Raw genomic sequence first — 22,789 nt, 5'->3', positions numbered from 1 at the left:
AGGCCACTGAGCCTTTGAGTTCATAAAAACAATGTATGGCCCTCAAAACCCTTTTTTAATTTATTTTTTATTTGGCCCTTGATCTATTTAATACAGTTATCTGGAGTGAGTCTATGTGTAACCCTCCCTTTTTGAGTATTCTATTGATCCTGTTTTATCATCTGCGGTGCTGCTGCCACCCCGAACAGAGCACTGCATAAAGAATGGACTCCCTGATAATAAAACACACAAAGAAAGCCATTATGTCCTTTACCAGGAGCAAGTTTAATATTCAAAGTACAGTTGTGGATCTTCTGTGAACCACATGACAGCAGGGACCAGTGATTATGCTAATCACCTAAATACCTCTGCCCACAGACACTTTTGTTGATTGAAGAGAAAAGTGCTTGTCCCAAAAGGATGATCCCGGATTGGTCTGTGAATCAATTAAGAGCATACATTTGGAGTGGCACGTGTTGTGCCCATTGCAACAAAGGGCAAAGTGTTCTCAGTCCGCCCTGGAGACTAATAATATCCCGGCTGGATCTCCACTATCCTAATGACTCAGGACATGCTATATTGCCCTGCACATGCCAGGTCCCTGCTCCACCCCCTCCCTGTTTGCTACTATCTAATGCTACAATATTGTTTTATAGCCTCTTAGACGGGTGGTACGAGTGTGTCCTGACTGCATAATCACTCAAGAGTAGGACACACCCACACTAAATATGCATACTTTTTATGATAAGAATGCTAGCTTTTACATGGGAGTTTATTTATATCATTTTGTGGGGGTTAATTAGCACAATTGGATGACGTTTAGATCACATGTTATTTAAAAAGTAAAGCACAATAAACAAACTCCAAATATGTCCGCGCTCGTAACTGAATCAGTACAAAAATAAAGCTCTCATACAGTATAAGGATGCACATTTGTGTTTGGCACTAAAATGCAAGGTGTAACTTCAAAATAAAGCGGTCAAGGTGACAGTAAGGGGTCGGCTGAGCACCAGATTTGCAGAGGTGTGGAGTGTGTGGATGCCACAGTGATCCACTAGACTGACGTCTCTCCCGTAGCGCAGACGAAGCCCGCAGCCCGGTTATTGTACAGACTTCAGTACAGCCAAGCAGTCGACAGTCTCTCCTGCAGAGGGACAGAGAACGGAAAAAGAACTTCATCAACGACGAGCTGTAGCTTTCCAGCATGTTCCACCTTCGGCAATCTCCGTTTAAACACACTCGCCCAGCAATTGTTTGATTTTGCTGGCAATTTCTTTTGGAACCGTTCGCCTTTTACCCCCTTTCGGCTGATGTAAAAAAAGCAACCTTTCTATCTTGGAATGATGTGGACCTCTCATGATACTGTTGGATTTGTTTTCTTAGCCGGATTTTGCGTGCAATTTGGATCCTCCTTGGAAGGTAAGTGCTGCATATTTTCGCAACGAACAGTCCATCTCAGTGTCATCGTGTCGAGCTCGCTGCCATGGTGGGCTCCGTACAAAGTGCTAAAAGTGCGCAGTCTTTCTGGAAAATCAAACGGGGTTGTTTAAAGGAAAATGTTTTACGTGAGATGGAATAAGCCCAAACAAGGGTAATGAAAACTGGAAATGAAAGATGAAGAATGTTGCGTTTGTTACCCCTTGATGACGAACAATACAACTGTTGATTGTTTGAAATCAAGTGGTTCTATAGCCTATAGTGTCGAAAAAGAGCGCGTGGCTGTTTTCTTATCGCATTAACAAAGCAAGAAATCAGTTTGCTGCTTAAGTAATATATTTATTCTAACAGCTCCTTGCATAAAAAGTGAGGGGTCTTCCGTTAATGTCAGCACCATGGACAGCTGCTGAATGCGGTGTCCGTGGTGCAGAACTAGGACTGAGATGTACAGTTTTAAACTGCCTCTGTGCTCTTTTTACCACTCACGAACGCATTTCTAAATATCTGATTATAAGTGCGCACAAACCGAGATATATTGTCTGACTGTTCCTTATGCAGAATTGGAACGATGGTTTGCTATGGAAGTTTGCGTGCACGGACATCCTCGCTCATTTTTCTGTCGGCGCCTCCACTCTCCTAAGCGCAACCCTTTTCGGCTCATACAAAGCATATTCTTTATGACTGCTTGTATATTTCCCTTTATACTTTCTTCTGTTCGTCCTATAGTTAAATGTATTTCGTTTTTTATCGTGGTCACAGATAGCACGAAAACGGCTACAGAATGAAAACAACTCCCATATAAATCCCAACCTGCTCGTAATGAACTATATGGTTAGATTACCAATGGTGCGACAGTGCCTCGGTTAGATTTCCGATGAAGATGCTCCGTGAGTGTTTGGGGGAGGAGGCGGGGGTCTCCTTCAATTATAACAAGCACACATCTTTATCGAGCGCTTGGTTTCAGTACAGCTGCTGTCAGCGGCCACATTCATGGGTGCATTCACAAGCAGACCATTTAAGTGATTAATTCATTTAAATGTATCTGCGGTATAACTCACACCACTGCCCCCATCATAACCCCCCTTCCCCCTTTTTTTATTTTATATGCAGGTCACTTCACGGATCTGCCCTCTAACATGACGGTTAAAGAGGGACAAAACATAGAAATGGCGTGTGCTTTCCAAAGCACGACCCTGTCGGTGTATTTGGAGATCCAGTGGTGGTTCGTGAAAGCACCGGAACCCACTGACAGCGAGGAGGAGGTCGATGCTGAAGAGGTACAAGACAGCTCTTTTTTTCCCGTTCTTTCCCCCTCTCCCATCCTAACGTGCCAGTTAAGTTCCAAGCACACCTGCTCATAAAGGGAATAAGGGTATACAACAAGTATCTGCGTAATTACGCACCTTGTAACATCAGCGTTGTGCTTTTTGTGAAAACTATGTCAGGCATTCATGTTTGATTTTTTATTTACCTATTTTATAACAAGGTACAATGTGTTATGACCTTCAAGTATTTAACATGTTGCCCGATGTGATAAGAAATGTAATGCACAGTTGATTTTTACATTTAACGTTAAAATCCCTTAATACGTTTTTGAACCACTGTTAGATTATCATCAAATCAGAAGAAGGTCCATTATTATAAAATTATTTTCAGATATTTAAACATCCATCTAAATCTGTATGTGCTAATTTATTTGATATTTTTATTTGATCTGTTTAGCTTCCTGGCTTCCTACAGTTAAACTAATCCCTTCACACATTAAGCACAGCACAGTCCCATCAGGACAAATAAGAACATTAATCAAGGGCTACTGTGGAAAAAAAGGGCTCGTTCTGGATATTAATTAGATGATAAATGAAGTAAATGAGCCTGACTAGTCATGAATGGATAGAAAAGTGGCTGAATCAAAACAGCCAAAGAATATTCTTGTATATTGCCTCATTAAATGACACATTGGAAGCTCTTTGGCATTTGTGTTATGTATTGCTGTTGCATTACTGCTCGCTATGACGGCTTCCTTCGCACTCAAATAATGATTGCCTGCTTAGTGGATGAGATCGCTGAATGTGTTTACTGCATTCAAATGGATGGGAATGATGTGTTTACGTATTGTGTGGCAGGTAGCTGCATGTCAGGATTTGGAAGAGTTGCTGTATTGTCATGACAGACATCAAACGGTGCTCTTTCTATTTTTGTGACAAAGAGGGAAAGAGATATGTATGTGTGTGTGTGTATTTGTCTATGAGTGTGTGTGACAATGGGGTGGTCCGATATCCATGTGGCTTTAATTATTGTGTCATTGTTGCTGGGCTTTCATAGTAACATGGGCCAGGCTTTGATGTGGGTTTGATCCCACGTGACTCTTGGATGTCGGGCTGAAGTAGGCTATTGATGCAGACATCTCATTGTTACCCACATTTCTTATCATCGAAGGCTGTTTGAAAATGAAAGCCGGTGTGTGTGTGTGTGTGTGTGTGTGTGTGTGTGTGTGTGTGTGTGTGTGTGTGTGTGTGTGTGTTGTCCTGCAGTGTTGCAGTTAGAATGGGAACAGAGTCAAGGCTGTCTCAGTGATGCTGCCTGGGAAGCAGCTGGTCTCCTGGAAGTTTAGAGGCAGGGAGCTCAATGACTTAGAATGCAAATATGTATGCAGATATAAGCTGCCAGCATGAAAAGTAAGAGATGTTGGATCTTTAAAAATGACGACATGAAAAGAACAACGTGGAGAAAGCAGTTTTACATTGAAATGGTGCAGCAAAGGGAAAGTAAGAGTCGGGTTGCTGGGTGGGTGGATATTTTATCTTAAACTCTCAACAACCCAGGATCAGTTCTTCAACATTACAAATGAATATACAGAGAATTTGTTCTATTTATGTCTAGAGTTGGAATTTTTCGCATTCAATCTTAACTTTTAATCTTTATTTATATATTTGAGCCTTTTAGTTATATCACAGTAACCCTTACAAAATCTACATTCTGGCATACAGCTTTTATCCACAACTTAAACAGAAAAATGCATTGCACAATGATAAGTCAGTGATACATTATCAAGCTATATTTCATTGTCACATTTCACAAATTGTCTTGCCTTTGGGGGGAAAAAATCATGGGAACTAGATATAGACAAATGGAAAAATATAATGTAGACATACACATTATATAAATGAACGCTTAAACAATCTCTTCAGTTATTTTCATGACATGAACATTATTAACTACTAATTAGTGTACCAGGAGGAAAGAAAGTTCTGTAAATCTAAAATGGAAAAGAACAAGGGATTGATTTTCAAACAGTCATTTCTAACCTTTTCCAACCTACTTAATTCTGTCAACGGCTATTCATATGGTGATAAGGACTCTAGTTCAAAGCATAAGAATTATTTTCTAGCTGCCAGCTTGCAAAAGTTAAAGTCTGATAATTTTGGCGAACATCCAAGCTTCATGTATATTTCTACTTGCCGAAGAAAATACCATTATCAATTTGTGATTGTTTTCACAAAAACTAATTTGTATTGGCTGAAAATCATTTTCTTGTTGGAACGCCTGTGCTCATTTCTGCACTGGGCACGGATTAGGGAAGGAAAGAAATTAACAAACAAACATGTCAATAGAGAAAGCTGCTGTTTGGCTCCGACTTCCACAACAAGTGTTACGTGATTCTCTTCTCAGATTAGAAATGACACGATGCCAGTTCATAACTATGCGCAAACACAGAGACAGAAACTAAATATTCACACCTCCATCACAAAGAAGATTCATGTTACTGATAGCATTTGCAACACTCGTGATGTTATTGATTCAAGTCATGTAGTGAAGATACACAGAGAGAAAGAGAGTGATGTCGAGCATGAGTGTGAGTTAAACATTTGCCGTTACGGAACATGAACAGATTGCTGTGGCAGCAACGGGTCATCACTTGGCATTTTGGCAGCAGATTTTTTAAATACAAAGTGAAGCTGCGCTGGGAATGATAACACATGATTATCCGGTGTTATTTTATATTATTCTATATGTTTTTTGGTGCTATGAATCATATTTAAAAGCAACTCTCAAAGGATGCCAAATCATATAATTATGAGGATGAGATTTTAAGTTATTAGAAAGAGAACTTATTTATTAAAAGACGTCCTCTTAAATGTGTCAAGATGACAGTAATGAGCTGGATGAGTACTATAATGTGACGTGAATTGTGTCATACTGATCCGCTACAGTCCTTTCTCTTCACATCCACTGTGAGGAGGTTAGGTCCCTTTTTTGACCAAGAAAGTGATCCAAAATCATTTGTGCATTTTATAGAAATTGAAGTATGTCACACAAATCTCATGGAAAATGTTTTCTTTTGTAATTATGCTTAATCAGGCAGACATTATAACTTATTACACTCAGTAGTTTAACTAAATGTTTGTGACCCATTGATGTGAAGCATCCTATCCTTATCTCCTTAAAATGAGATTTTAGTACTACTTATGTGTTTTGCCAATTTGTTGTGAATAAAACTCAATTGCTATGTGGCAAAATTCACTCTACGCCCAGACCATCAAGGTTTGGTCTAAAGGTTGATAACGTTAACACTTTATCTTGGGCTTTGAGACATTTTCTTATTATTCAACCAAGTCTATGAGCTCAACTTACCTAAAAGATACATTATCAAACTTCGAAAATAATAAACTAAAAACTGAAATCAAGTCAGAAAGCAAATCACAGAACTATATATATATATATATATATATATATACAAACTGTGTTTTGGTACTACTTTCATATGCAGTTCACATCCATGAATGCAACGTTATAAAGTATAATATACTTATGTTTATATAAATATGCTCACATTTGTTTTTCAATGGTGCAAGAACATATACAGCACAGAATAGTTTCTAAATTGGTGTTATGTTGCTTTATGATTATATACATCATTCTACAATAGAAGGGAGTCTAAAGTAGATCCAATTGGTACAGATAAAGCACACAGCTCTTTTGAATTTACAAGAGATTGTAACCTGGCACTAAGCAAACTAAATGGAAATGTACATTACAGTAAACCTATCTAATATTAAAATGTCCAATAAACTGGTTGACCTGAAGGCAGAAACAACAAAGTCTTAGTTAAGTGCGTGAATTTGTCTTTTGTTTGATTTTCTGTCCAATTACATTTAATACAGTCCAACTGCTACCTTGGATCCTGCGCTGATAACCTGTATATTACAATTTGAATCAATAATAGTGGATATTGTACATCCTGATCAACACCACGTTCCTGATCAAAGCACATATCATTGTGTATAATGTATGTAAGTTCGAGGTTATAACATAATGTACTTTCACTGGTGGAAGTAATGCCTACACCAACACTTAGCATACCTCGAGGCTGTGAATTTCTGCTTTGCTGCCCTGACCTCCATCATAGAATCAGGAAGCATAAAGAGAACCGAACACAGCCTCGAAGGTAATTATAATAACTGAACACTATGTCACACATGGTGGACGCAGAGCTTAATTTCCATGTTTTTCAATTTAAAAATACATTAGTAAATTCTTCCTTTGGTTTCAAACCCTAAATCCCTCTTATTCTGAAGAGGTGAATTCAATTAGTTCCCGGAGTTTGATCTCTCTTCTTTATCCAGCTAATCCGACCACTATTGTTTGCTAGGAGATCAATTTATTGAGTGAATCTTCACAACCCTGTCCACTAGTAATTCTGTTTAGTGTGGGATTATGTTTGGAAATAAGGAAACAACAGAGAAAAGCTGGGTTTTATTTCTGAAGGCAACTGTTTCAATCCTTTCAGCCAGTGCTCGGTGGGTTTGCAGTGTTGTATTTCGTATTCCTACCTCGCTGGAGAATAAATGCATACGAAATAAAAACAGCTTGGAATCAATTTAATGCTTTCTGTGAGAGGAGAGGAATCTTTGCATATCTGAAATATCAGAAAAGCTACACCTTGACAGTTTGAATTTCAAAGCTGGATCAAGCAAAGGCACAAAGAATCAGAGATGATGCTGGAGACTCGATGCATATGTGTGCTGTTTAAAAATTCATACTGCATTTCATTCCTCAAATACCGCCTGGAGTGCATAAATGGCTAGGCTGCTGGATTCAAACCTGGATTTACCTGACCTGGGAGATGTTAAAAGGCGGTGTGTTGTGTCTGTTAAAGTGAGATGAATTAAGAAAAGGTAAGCGGACATGATGCGAGGTTGCCCTTGACTAAGCCAGTCAGTGAAAATAAGATCAGCTGAGGCCTTCGTACGGAATACAAACGACCGTTACATAAAAAACAGGCTGGCGCACTTTGAGCAAAATGCTCTGAAAACCTGTGCAAGGTTTACCTCTTTAAACAAGTCAGTTTATAAATCCAGTGGATGTAACAACAAGGAAACGTAAAATCCATTGGCGGCCGTGCTCTCTGAGTGACCTTACTGTCTGCGTCTCCACCCCTCCATCACTACCTGACTGCAGCCTTCTCCGACACTCTTGCTGAGATAACTGCATCAGGAGTCAATATGATGCTCCAGGAGTAGTCCCGGTAACTGCTCTCATCAGCCCCATCAGCCCTGTATGCGCACACACGTCTGTAATGATTGTAATGGTTTCCAAATGGCTTGCAGTGATCATGCCTGCTGCTTTCATTTTCGACTAGTGGACTGTGGACCCCTCGCTGTCAGGCTCACTACAGTCATCAGTCATGGAAGGAAGGCTTCTTTGAAATCATTACTGCATTGTGCTGCTGGAGCACTGGCCCCATGTTACACTGCACCATGCTCACGTTGTATTTTTCTCTCAAAATAAAAAAACCTCCACCCATTCAACATACAATTATAGGACGTTTATTTCTATTAGCTTAAGATTTCTAATGTCCAACTCTCAAGGGAATTTGTTTAAAGCATTTCTCAATCAACGTAATAGGTGAAAACTATTTTTGACAATGTTAAACCATTATTAATAAAGGTATAGGAAAATACAACCGAACTAAACGACTTATTTACAAACTGTTAACATCTTCTTAAAGTCCAACGCCAGGTCAAAGCATTTTTTTATCAACTTTTCTAATGTTTTTTTTGTCGAAAAGAACAAAAATGAGTGGAATATTCATCAGATTTGTTTTATAAGCCCCAAAACATAGAGTAGGCAGACTGATAGACATGTTTTATTGACAGCATACAAGGATAAATATTATTTAAGAAAATATTTTGCCATTCTGTTCAAACTTTGTTGAAAAGCAAGCTGAGTTCTGGCTGAGGGTGTGATGGGAAATCAGTGCACAACAGAATAGAGAATTTGCTGTTAAATGCAAATACTTGTGTTAAATTAAATGACTTCATGGGCTTCATAAAAGGAAGCCCTCTATGCAAATAAGGAACCAGTAATCAGCCTGGTTAATAAACATATATGGGTTTGTTTTGTTTATTAAACCAAATCAATAATTAATACACACACATACCCTTCGGGGAGGTGAGTACATGACTATAATTTACAGAGCACATCTTTATGCTGACGAAAAGTAACAAGCAAGAATGCAATATCAAGTAGGACTTTAAAAAGGTCTCACACATGTCTACTTAATAAGAAAAAAATGCACTATTTTCAGCTATGGATTGATTTAGTGAGTATTTGACGCAGTAAAACGTTGAAGGATTGAGTCACAATAAACTGAAGTGTGTTTTCATGGTAGTGAAGGAACATGTCACTCATCAGTAAGCCTCATTCATGTGTTCAAATAGTATTTAGACAACAATGAGGCTCTATAGCATAAGGGAATAAGAGATTGCCTGCAAACCAAAACACACAGTACTTAGAATGATACTTGTATTGTAAATACGTCAACGGTTTTCTATTTAGAGGGCATTCATTCTCTCATGGGGAAAATGTGTGTTATGGTGTCAAAGAGAATGACAGAAGGAGCTCTGTCAGCTCAGAAAACCATAGCTTCTTCTATTGATTAATCTGATTCAAATGAATTTTTCTTTAAAGTGCTGGGATGACTCATCGGACCGTTACGCAATACAAACATAATGCGTTTTGAAATGTGAAGGTCATAAAGCCAATTTTCCCTCTTTCAAGGATTTTATTTGTGTTTGGATTTGCACAATTTTTTAATGGGATTTTTCTTTTACGGTTATGTTGACACTCCTCTTGTTTTTTGGTGCTTTTTGCTCTGCACCATGGTCTCATCAAAAAAAACACAACATTTTTAGAAAAGCATGTACACACATGTATAAAACTAAAAAGGTTCATACTGTAGATAGAGCTAATATTTGTTACCAAGAACCCCAATTTGGGCCCATTCATGTGCTGCAGAGGAATAAAATGATGGAGGAAGGGATAAAGGGAAGAGCAGATGGAAAAAACATATGGGAGGTGGGTGATGCAATAGGGATACAGGATGCCTTTGGGGAAATATCTGAAAGAGATTCATACATGCATGCAGAACAATTTCTCATTTACTCTCCCATGTGCTTCAACATAGCTCTGTAGGCATATATTAGCAAAACATGAACAAAGCAGACTCAAAAGCAAAGACTCAACGCAATTGTTTTCACTATAACAGGAGAAGAGCCAGTTAGCTAACTAGCTAGTTAGCTTAATGACTCATTTCAGTAGTATTTGGAAGCCCACATGAATGCACAAGTCTGTTTACTGGCAGTATTGTACCATAACGCTAAATCCCCTGAGCGGTTTTATGCTTTGCAAAGAGATGAGAATTATGGCCCCATTGGTGTCATAGTGGTGGTCTATTGTTTCAGGAGTTAATAATGTTTCCTTCCTTATTTAAGTTTTTTGCTCTAATGCTCACACTCAAATCTGCAATAAGGCAGTGCAGTGTTCTTATCGTTTCCTCTCTGATCAGCCTCCAAACAGTGACTGGACTGTGCACTTATCTTTTATCTACCCTCCGGTCTCTGAGGATGTCTTACACTGTAATCGCATCATGTTACTTGTCTTGCTGCCAACTTTGGATCTCCTGTTATCCTACATTTTCATAACTAAAACAAAATCATTCATGAATGTTGTTTTTGGAGCTTTCAGACCTTTCATTAGATTACGTTCTGACCCAGTCTCATATGTTCAGTGTCTGTGTACATAGTCCACTATAAGTAATTAACCACTAAGTATTGAACAAAATGGTATTTATAAAGCACTTCCTTGAAACAAGGGTTAAGTGCCTCACAATTACAGAAACATTTAAAAATATTTTGAATAAATAAATAATGAAGCACCAATGTTCACTGTTTCTATGGTTTTATGTGTTACATTAAATTCAACAAAGATAGAAAAGCAATGTTGTTGTCAAGCCTGACGATGCCTAGCAGATGATCTTAGTAGGTAATGAGAGTGATATCAAAAAAGAAATGTAGTCTATTTCCATAAATGGCAAACCTTTCCCTTGACAAACACATGCCGTAATCTTCAATCTTAATAAATTCAACAAATACAACATGTAATAAGAAGGTTCCACTGGTCCACTATAAGTAATCACCCTCTAAATATCGAACAAAATTGTACTTATAAAGCTCTTCCTTAAAACAAGGGTTAAGAGATCCACAGTTACAGAAACATTTTAAGATAATTTAAATATAAAATTATGGGATTTTTAAAAGGCCAATGAAGCCCCAATAAAATGCTGTTGAACATGCATAGAATTTAGGCTTGAATCTGAAACACTTAACATAGAATGCGGGATATGAGGGAGACCAGTCTAGCAGTCAGCACATAAAATGCTCAGTCACCTGTGAGCACAGACAACAAGGAGCCCTTGATCTGATGACCCGAGGGGCCTAGTTGAGCTGGAAGGGAACAGCACATGATCAATGGAAGTGTGAACTGCTTTAGAAATAATAACAATGATTTGAAATTCAAACAAATCGATGTAAGTCATATTTCCCTAGAGAAGTGAAACAACTGAAGGACTGTGGGAAACGAAATCTTGGGTGTTCCTGTGTTGCGATTGTTGCTTGGCTTTGAGGAAAAACGTTACCATACTTCATCAATTCTGAGAGTCAAACGGAAATCTATAGAATTCACATCAATCACTGTCGCTGTCACATACAGTATATATACATCCACTGCAGCCAATAAATTCACAAACAGCTTTTCCATAATCCATCGTATTGCTTTTGGTGCTTGAATCAGCAGCAGATAATGACCAGTGGTGGCAGAAAAAGGGCTTAAATACATCACAGTGGGACAGGAAATTAAACATGGATTAGGGAGATGGTTTATCCTTGCTGCTTGATAGTAGAGGCAGATTATGACACATGCGTAATGATGGAGGTGTAAAGGTTGGCTGTGGCTTTTACACCATGGAAATCAGCTTATATACACTGACTCGTTTCCTCACATTGATCTGAATGCACAAGCTCTAATTTATATATTGCATTGCTGATATGGCAGTGAGGATTATGTTGAGAATAGCCTGCTCCCTGATGTGATGCTTGTATTAATTCAAAATATCAGCGCTTCACATTGGTTGTGGTTTGTCATAGGTGTATTCAACCTCAACGTTGGCTGGAATAGCAATCCATTTACCTCTATTGTATTCACAAATAGGAAGGAAACGTTTTATTGCTTTTTCTCTACTGTTGGACATCCAGGGCTGCACACACTTTTCTTTCCCTTCTGTTTCACACAGACTTATTATTTTCTTGCCAAAGCGTGGCATTAAATGTGTTCGCTGTTCAGAATGGTGAAGTATCCACTGTCACAGATGCGTGGTCGTAAACAGCAAAGTCACTTTATTGCTTTTGATGTCAGTCCAACTAACCGGCGTTCAGCCCATCTACTGCCAGACAAGATGGGGGCTGGATCTCATATCTGCCTTTTTCTAACAGTCACTGCAGATAATTCAATCAACTGATCCTCTGCTGTCACTGTTCTTCTTGACCCCTCTGTTACACTGTCACCAAAAGGAAACTGAATCCATTTGGTGTCACAACAGCAGTTGTCAGACTAAGAGAAGTACTTTTCAAATTGAATCTGAGGCTTCTCCAAATGCCTACAGAAGATGCCTTTGATGTCAGCTCTGTTGGTCTGCTTTTCCATTGTTGGAATCAGACCAAGTAGCAGCCCTTTGCTTGCTCTGTTAATCTGCGCTGTGCTATCCCACAGAGGAATGACCTTTTGTCAAAGCACAATCCTTATTGATCACGTTTTGCACATTTTTATCTTTCGTTTTATAAATATTTTGAGGCAAAATGAGGGCATTCACGTTGAGGTGGTCCTTCAATTACTTAATTATATGCTTATTAATGTTGTCTTTTTTTCCAACATATTCATTATTGATCATATCCTAGTCTCAAAGTCAATGTAAATGTTTATTCAGAAAATAGTTAAATTATATAAACTTCAGCAATGACAAATACATTCCTTTGCTGACACATGCCCAGCATTTACAAACAGCACTGTAACCTCATGTAATCTTAACTTCCTGATTTTACGTCAGCTGTTTTCGCTTAAATAACACTAAGTGCTAAACATTTTAACATTTAATTTACATAATTAAGATAAAAATGATTTGAGGTAGCCTTCAATTACTTCATTAACCACAAACCATGCAAATATGTTCAATTGTGTGAATAAGTGTTTCTTAAACAGCTTCCATTGTGTTATTCGTTTTTGTTTGTTGGTGTTTTAAAAAAGCTGTGCATCTGGCTTCGTGATTTGCACGGTTGGACACTCAGGCTCACAGTAGTATTGGTTAATCAACACGTACTGTTTTGCATTGTCTGCAGTTAATATACATTTACACATAAAACAGTTGCTATTTGGTAATCGACCCTTCTCACCACCAAATAAGGATGCATCAAACTCTCTAAAACTTCGAAGCAATTTGTTCTTTTGGCTTCATTGCACTTAATAATATAACTAACCATCATAACTAATACAATTGTCATTTGTTTTGAAGCTTAATAAGGTCAACTCTGAAGCATTTCAGATTGTACCGAAGCTTTTTATAGATGTGCTTTATCCATCTTCCAACAGATCTTCATACTCAAGTGTCCCTGAATAATTTCAGAGAACTCATTAAGAGCATGATTAATCTTAGCAGTACACGCTGACGCTGTGTCACCCTTAATAATTGTATTGATGCTTTTATTAGGAACTAATTTGGCTTGCTTTCCCCCTACTTATTGTGATTATAATCTACTTTTATTACCATATCCTTTTTTTGGCTGTTGTGTCCATATTCGTTTAATAATGTAATTTAATATTTTATAACCTGCACAGCAGTCACATTTCAAAACATTTAAAAGCTGAATTATTTTTGGTATAGTATTTAAAAAAACTAGAATTAATTGTTGTATTAGTGTGATATACTGAATGATACCGCATGGTGAATAATTTGATATTTAGCCAGTTATGGTTTGCAGGTGTGTAGTTGACGAATGCATTACATATATCTATATAGTGCTGATAATACTAATATTAAATACATATTATCAAGCCATGTCCTTGGCTGCATGTCATAACTTGTCTTTCTAACCCTAACCCTGTCTATGAAACAGGAAAATAACAACATACAATGGGAAAAAAATTGTTCCAATTCTTAAATATTTGTTGTGTTGATAAATACCAGATAAAATGATTGTATAGTAATGAGAATGATGCTTAAATGGAAACAATAACTCGATTGAACATGATTTCTGACGTGTAAAAGTACAAAGGTGGTGTGCTCTTGAGGTTACAAAACCCCAGTTTGGAGGGCAGGACGACCGTACAATACATAAAGCAGACAGAACTGCTTTATTTTTACTCCAGATCTTAATGGTAGCAGGCTATCGCTAGAGGAAGAGTAGAGGATGATTTGTTTCAGCTTACAGGACTCATGGCCCATAATGCTTTCCCTCAGGAGCTCAGATCTAATGCAGAGGACTTTTATTGGCATGATTCATTTCTGTAATTGCTTCCCTCCCCTTATTCACCTATCTTCACAAAGATAATTACATACCCAATGCCAAATTTAAAAGATATACTATATTGTTTCCTATTTAGAAATAATTACTTAAAAGCACTATACATTATATAAAATGGCCATTGCTGCTGAATACCAGTAAATAGATGCATTTCTGGGTTAGAAATCTTTGCCCAGACAAAAGTCAAAGTCTACATAATTACTTTTGAAATGGCCTGGACAAGTTGGAGCCACAGTGGAGCCACATACCGGCAATAACTGACTCTAATTTTTAGAAAGCAGCAGTGAGTATGACTTCGTTTTTTCCACAGACAAGCCTATGTAGCTCAATGGGAGATACAAAAATGTGAAAAAATCAGTGCATAAACAAATGTGACAAGATGAAGTCATTGCAAATCATTAACAGTAGCAGGGCTGGATTAACCCACCAGGGGAGCCGGGGCAAAAAAAATTAGCTGTCAGCCCCTGTTGGGCATGCTGTTTCTTTCACTCTGTGAATACTAGGCGTGGTACTGAATACAAATACATGTTCATATATATAGAGATAATTCACTCTTAACCACATTAAGATGTATTTTTTTTGGCATGAGGCTTCCTATTTTCCTGGTTATAATTTAGAGATGCAATACACTGCTACAATCTGCAGAATTTTGCTATGGTTTGTTGTGCAGTGGGAAATCAAATGTCCCTGTTGTTGCACATGTATTATTTTCACAAGGTGATCCCATATTTAAGCCTGGTATCCTAACAGGCTCCTGTTAGGGACAATAACTAAAACCAAGGCCAAGAGAGCTTTTCACATTTTTGAATGTATTTCTATGCACAAACTTCTGTTCGTTCACATATGCAAAATGACTCACTGAACTATCCCTTTCAAAAGTATATCATACATTTCTTCTATTCATAACATACACTTGAGATGTTCTCCTTCCAACAGAACCACCGAATCATGCAATCCAACAAGTTTTCTGACTTGCCTCCACATTTGCACTCACTTACTTTCCATTATTATTTCCACCGAGTTCCAGTCCCATAATAAGCACAAATTGTACCTGAAAATGTTCCATGTAAGCACAATATAACATGCAATATTAAAGCCTCTAAAACTGGATGTCAACTCAAAACCCCTGACCGAAATAGGGGCACAAAATAAGGCCATGGGTGATGCTTTAAGGTCACTACCATTAGAGCACTTTTATCAAAGAAATTTGGAATTAACTGAATGACCACAAACTGACATTGCAGACAGTGGACCTCCTGAAGGTCTGAGTCCTCAGGCAGTTGCTTAACATTACAATATTGAGTGGTAGTTTTTATGTTTAGTACACTGCGTCAAAATGCAACGTTTTTTTCGATTCAACCTCCAATAGTTGCAGCACAAAGCAGATTTTTAAATTGCTTTGAAGTACTGTAGGTATCAAGAAATGCCTCCCAATGAAAAAAAAACTTGTATCTCAGTTTTGGACTGCCAACATAGTGCAAAATATAAGGTAATGGTTTTATGGGGTAGCACAATTCACAAAAGTAGACCAAAGGTCACGAAGATGATCAATTGTAGTTGTTAATGAGTTATACAAGCTGAGAAAACTACAAATCAGCCAATTTTTAGGATCAGGATCTTTTTTGAAAATGAAAAAAAGTCATCATAATAAAAATATCTTCAAAAACAACAGTCAAAGAAACTGACCCATTTGGATGGTTTCATTACATACAGTACATACACGCTTACTTTGTTATTTTAAACATGTGGTGATCGTCAGCAGGTTGAAGTGAAGTGAACCTAATGAAGTGAAGTGACAAACATTGAGTAGGAACTGTGCAGGAAGTGTGACTTCCTCCGACAACAGCCTCATTAGTCAGCCCCGTGTGTTTGCAGACATGATGCCGAAGCAGCTACTGTTTAGACATCAGGTAAACATGAGTGAGTTTGTAATTGTATACCAAATACACTTTATCATATGACTTATGTACATATTTGAAAAGACATGCATTTATTTTTTTCTCAGAGGATTCTTCCTTTCTAAATGAATGAATACATAGCGAAATAGGATTTTCATTCACTATCCATGAAAAATGTGGCATAAAATAGACATGACAAAAGAAATCACAAGCTCAGTAAAGTACAGAGAACAAATGCAAAGACATTTTGCATGTCAAATATGAGCATTCCTACAAGATAATGAGGCACTATTGGGCCACCATTGAATCTCTGTGGCTGGACTCCGCTCTAAGCTTTGCCAGTGTGTTTGGCATTGTCTGTTGGCTGCAGTCGGCTCTTATCAGTGGTTATCTAGGCAACCCATCATGTTAAATCAGCAGCAACAGGCAGCCTGGGAGAGACAGATGTCTGAATGGCTGCTCAGTGGTCGACAAATGCAAGGAAAAGTCTTAATAAAAAACATGAATAAGGCAGATGCTTTTATGCCGGACAAAGGGGCTAGCTTAAAGTAGGAAATGGACTCATGGATTCATCACGTTTCGCAAAAGACAATGATTAGGCACCAGATTGAATACTATGATTATTTGGAGACTATTTGGAGATCTGAGTGTTTTTCATTCCATGCTTTTTACTTTTTGTTTATTTTAAATGACATGCAAATTAATCTCCCTGGCACTCTATGAAAAAGGGCCCTCAAGCTAAGCAAACTTTACAGTGCCAGCTGGAATTTTCTAATCAGACACACATGTGTTTTAAATCTGTGTTCTCATTATATATGACAAGATAACTATCAATTCACAGCGGCAAGGAAAAGATAGCTTAATTAGGAACAGAGACGTGTCTTAGCCTGATGCGGGCATACTAGCTATTGTGGTGTGTCTAAATGTGTTTAAGTTTATTTCATTTATCAAGAGAAGTATTCACGCAGATTAAGTTTATGTTTATGCTATATTGAACTATGCTACTGAACTTAATCACCATAACAAATAGCCCATTATTACAATTATTATGACTTAATATGGAATGTTTAACTTTTTTTTTTTTTTTACAAAGGACAAAATGTTCTTTCAAAGTTTTTTCCAAGCTGCCAAGACAAATCAGTTGACAAATACTGACATATTTAAATGAAAAATACTGTCTACAAGCAGTGGAAGCAGATTCAATAATTTCAAGCACACTGTTCAGTATCTAAAGTGGTCAATGAAGCAAAGAATTACGTGTCAAAATGAACAAAATGCAGCCCAAAATCTTTTTCACCGAGGGTACCTTAGAGGACTAGAAGAGCCTGTGCACATTAAAGAGTATGATTATATGAAAGTGCTGTCAGTGCTGATGTGGGGCTGACATTGGAGCATTTCAACAGTAAAGGTCTGATGCTGACAGACGGGGAGACAGAACCTGGATAGGCAGGTAATAGAGAAAAGGTATAACAATTTTAGAAGGTATTTTTTCAGACTCAAAGAGCCCAGGAAAGTTCTTAGAAAAAAAATAGAATGAAAACGGTTGAAAATTTGAAAGGTCGGTGTATTATGTGGGTGATAGTGCTTCGCTGTATCTTCTCCACCGCAGATAGTTAAAGATGGATTAGAAAAGTGTGTGTTTGTGGGTGTGTGTGTTTTGTGTATGTGTGTGTGAGACAGCAGAGAAATGTGACTCCAGCAGGCCTGCTATATCCAGGGATAATAGAGCTGTCACAGTGTTTTGACTCAGGGCATTGATTCTGCCTTTAATTGCTTTAGGCCTCCACTTACGCGATAGCAGTCCGCGGATAATAAATGTAATGTATTGTTGCACTAGAACAGTTATGACACTGATCACACACTGATATGTACTCATGTGTTGTCAGTGCCAATAATCCTTTTATCGATTGGGGCCGCCTCCAAACAATTATGGCGATTGTTTAGGGGCATAACTCAGACGGCGCGGTGCTCTGTTTTCATCCAGCATGGATATTTTATTGAGCCAAACTAATGATTTCCTGCATCCCTGCCTTGCTCTATTTACAATATGACTCTTCGTCCACAATGATTTTAACAGCTCTAAGACTAACATTTCTCTCAGGACCGGGCTCAAATACCAGTACTGCAGCAAACCTAGATCCTTCCAGTTTGAATTAAAGACATTTCTCTTTGTTTTTATTGAACTTTTTTTATCATTCATCTCGATAATGATGCTCTTTGCTGAGGATCCTTTGATACACTTAGAAAAAAACTCACTATATCACCAGTTATCAAACTAAATCTAAGTGACTTTTACATGCTCGTGATTAGTTTCATATAAGAAGTGACTGATGGATGCAATCAATGCTCATCTATGGCGTGACCCTGGATGATCAACTGTTCTTTACTGCTAACATCGCTGCTGCAACCCGCTCCTGCAGATACACTCTCTACAACTTCAGGAGGATCCGTCCCCTTCTGTCTCAGGGGGCAACACAGGTCCTGGTCGAGTCTCTGGTCCTCTCCTGCCTCGACTACTGCAACTCCCTCCTGGCTGGTCTACCTGCAAACGCCATCCGACCTCTACAGCTAATTCAGAATGCTGCAGCCCCACTGGTCTTCAACCTCCCCAAATTCCTCTCACACTACACCTATCCTTCGCTCCCCTCACTGGCTGCCAGTGGCTGCCAGAATACGCTTCAAGACACTGGTACTGGCCTACCGAGCTGTGAAGGGATCAGCCGCTTCCTAAACCATACAATCCAAAACGTGAACTTCGCTCGGCGTCATGCCAATCCATCTTGCTAATCCATCTTCGCGAGTCGGACCCAGGTACCCCTCAAAAACACACCTGTTTGCTATCCTGGCTCCTAAATGGTGGAACGACCTCCCCATTGACATCAAGACAGTAGAAACTCTGAAAGTCGCAAACTGATTTGCTGTTTCGATTGTATCTTGGAAATGAATGTTGTTTGCACTTCTTGTAAGTCGCTTTGGATAAAAGCGTCAGCCAAATTAAATATAATGTAATCTATACAGCGTAGTTGAGTTTGAATGCCCTCATCATGCATGTGAAATGTATCATATAAATGTGGTTTTCATAAAATGTGTTAGAAAACTCATTCATTCAAGGAAATGTGAAATAAAATGTTAAAAATAATTAAATGTGACTGGTTTCGGATGTCCATGACAAACAATGTCATCCTGCTAAAAGCCCAAATTAATGAATTTTAGTCAAGGGGAAGACATTGTGCATTCGGTGTTAAAATAGTGTATATTTGTCGGGATAATACTGTTTAAACTAATCATAAAGACAGAAAGAGCTTAGTTTATGACTGTATAAGAGAATTGTAAGAATGCAAATGTGTTTGTCTGCGATCTGGCGACGATGTTTGTCCTCAGGGAAGATTAACATACCTTCCCTGGTGCTACTGCACTCAAGGACAGCCCTTATCCTAAACAAAGAAGACATACTAGTTTGAACCAGTGTATGCCAACATTTTGATTGTAAAATACCCTTCCTTGCATACAAGACAGGGTAAGGACACCATTCTGGATTGAGTTTTACCATCGCTGTACGCAGGGCCGTATGCACCATTGAGGTCACCGAGGTCCAGACCTTGTTTTTTCGAGGTGTATAAAATAAAAGTTGTGAAATAATTCCCTAAAAATGACTGGGCTCTATTTGAGTAATTAATTCCCCCTGGGAGGACATGCCTCAGGATGCTGCGCTTAGCACAGGCTGAACCAAGCACTGACTACGTTACAACGTCATCTCATGCTGTTGCTATAGTTACCATGACGCTACTCAGCGCGAGACCTACTACTAAAAAAATGAAGATTCTGAAAGGGGCCGTACACCACCTGTTCCTGTGAGAGGTCGTTCTCTGCATTGAGGCGGCTGAAGACCTGGCTACGATCAAGCATGGGAAATGACAGGCTTTCAGGACTTGCAATGATGCACGTCCATAGAAACAGAGCACTGGATCCTGAAAGGATTGCATTGGCTTTTGATAGAAAGGTATACCATCAATGCTAAATTAATCCTTGAAATATTTCTTATTTAAGGCTATTCATGTTTGGAATATGATGGTGTATTGTCAACTATCGACATTCATATAGACTAATTCATGTCATTTCAGTGAGTCGATATTGAACTGCCCTCTCTTTGGCTGTTGACCACTGCCCTCTACATGGATAATCAACACATACAAAATCAACCTATTGTTCCCTTATGATTACATTTAGTGTGAATTTTCTTTTAATTGAACAATTTAATTAAACATTGTCAACATTCATTTTCAGACGTTTCGTAATCATTTTAGCCTCTTCTGTACGTCCTTCCAAACGCCTTAAAAAGCACATATCTAAACAAGGAAAAAAAAAAAAAAAAAAACCTATCCAGCTTTGTTTTAGGACCTCGGTATTTCCAAAAACCTGCATACGGCCATGGCTGTACGTGATGACTTTTTACTTTCTTGCAAGATATAAATACATGTATCCTGATTATTGAAATTCAAGCCTGTGTGAGGGAGATTTGTCTAACAATATTCAACAGTTCAACATTCTGAGCTCAGTGAGTTAATTACAATACAGAACAATGTCCTGATATCCAGTTGTTATATTTAGTGGTAAAGCTACTGTAAGATTCATGTACCCAATTGCTTTGTCTGGCTTATCAGGCTCATTGGCTTGATTGAAGCTTAACTGTCCTCACCAACTACAGATAGCATACAATAGTATTTGTATGACGCAAAGGGCTTAAGATTTAAAGGATTACTAATACATTGCTTTTTTTATGGTGCTAACATGATTCTAATATTGCTATTTTTTAATTATGTATTCCTTTGATTTATTTGACAGCTCTACTGTTTTAATCATTATAATTAAACATATTCTAAACATAAACAAGTTGTAAGAGCAGCATTTATTGATTTCCGTGAGTTCTCTGATATTACCACCATGAGCAGTTCTTCATGTTCATATTGATTCAGTCAGCTGTTATGGCTGTTGCCCGATCTGCCCAGTGTCTTTTTTGTTTCATTATGAGATCAATGTGTTGGAAGTGCTCCCCTTGAACTCTCATAATGTGTACAATGAGATCTGACAGGCCACCATATGGCATTAGGCAGGATACAGATGCTGGTGAAACAAAGAAAAAAACTAAGAACGCTCTGTTACAAAAATACATCGTGGTGGTAAAACTGCCAACCCCCCTAAAGCTTCTGCCAGATTTAACAGTATATAAAAATGAAAAAAAAAAATGAAAGCTTTAACGATGTAATATAATATCAATGCTGAGCAGTTTAGTGCTGTGTCATGCTCAATTGGATATTCTGGAACTCATAATTGCTTGAAACTGTAATAGGCTAATTGTTGACTGTAGTGAGTTAAGGTTAATGTATCTTTCTAATTGAAGCTTCATAATGTTTGTTGCACATTGTTTACAGTGATGGTGCAATTTAAAGAAAACCAGGCTGTGTTCTAACTAAACCGTCTACTTAAACTGTGTGTTGGTATGTATAAAAACACTTGGAATGTTAAGTAGAAAATACTTTTTAAGGGTGGCTTGATCGACAGTCTTCCCAACGTCCCATTAGGACAACAGTTATCTACTGACAGCTTTAAATTAAACCATACTTTGGATTGGTGAGGGTGATGGTGGGGACTAGAACATTTGTTGTGTTCAGCAAGTAAAAGTGCTTTCACATGATCAGCAGTAAAATCACTCTTTGCTTTTGCAGAGCATATACAGTAGATCAATTGAATGTCTTCTCCGCAAGTGTACAGTTTGGTTTAGTTTTCCTGCGAGCACAATTGACTGTATCCTTGGGTGGGAGACAAGTGACTCTTAAGGTCAGTTGGCGATGCAAAGTAAAAAATGCATTTAAAAATTGGGGTCCCAAATCATATAAATACATATACTAATAAATAGACAGAATTATGAAAAAACAAATGTTGGGATTTGTCCGTGACACAGACACAATCACTATAAACAAATCATGGAATAACTAAACCTTAGTTGATTGGTTACATATGTTAGCAAACGGTTACCATTTCAACCGTCATGTACAGTAAGGTGTGATATTTTTTGTTACATTCCCTGATGAATGTGAGCCTTAAAAAACCTCCTTTTAGCTCTGTCATTGACAGTGTCCGTCTTTGGTACAAGTGTTAATGTAAATTAAAAAGCTTTATTTGTATGTGGTAGAAATCTGCTAAAATATTCAATGTTTTAATTAGGATCTCAAATCAATGGTAGTTTGCTACTGGGCAATTAAGTGTACAGTTGCTGTTTTGAGCTTTGTGCGCTGGCAACAGCGCAGCTGGCAGAAAAAAATGTTGGTAAGGCTGAAAGCTGTGAGAGTGAACCAAAACAACAGAGTTGGGGTCCATAGAACAAAAACAATAAGCTGAAAGACTTTAAAACACTTCCTATAGCTCAGGAGAACAGCATGGTCCCCTGATTATTCTTTGATGGATCAAACGATGAACTATGGAAGTATTTTGAGCAATAGTTAAAATAAATCTATTATTCAACGTAGTTGTTTCCAAAATGTGTTTGCCAGAGATTTGCACAAACCT

At 38.0% G+C, this 22,789-nt stretch overlaps 1 protein-coding gene across 1 annotated transcript in view; it reads left to right on the top strand.

Annotated features, from left to right (window-relative positions):
- Nucleotides 1-1,016: 1,016 nt before the first annotated feature.
- vstm2a (V-set and transmembrane domain containing 2A) overlaps nucleotides 1,017-22,789 on the top strand; it is a 67,852-nt gene continuing 46,079 nt past the window's right edge. Inside the window, exons 1-2 of the mRNA XM_063912305.1 lie at nucleotides 1,017-1,398; nucleotides 2,527-2,693. Of these exons, the coding sequence (XP_063768375.1) occupies nucleotides 1,320-1,398; nucleotides 2,527-2,693 (246 nt within the window). The 5' untranslated portion in view covers nucleotides 1,017-1,319. The remainder of the gene's footprint in view (nucleotides 1,399-2,526; nucleotides 2,694-22,789) is intronic.

This window comes from Eleginops maclovinus, chromosome 21 (assembly GCF_036324505.1).
Source record: "Eleginops maclovinus isolate JMC-PN-2008 ecotype Puerto Natales chromosome 21, JC_Emac_rtc_rv5, whole genome shotgun sequence".
NCBI classification, from domain to species: Eukaryota; Metazoa; Chordata; class Actinopteri; order Perciformes; family Eleginopidae; genus Eleginops; species Eleginops maclovinus.
The sequence above is the reverse complement of the archived record's forward strand: the minus strand, read 5'-3'. Positions and strand labels throughout refer to the sequence as shown.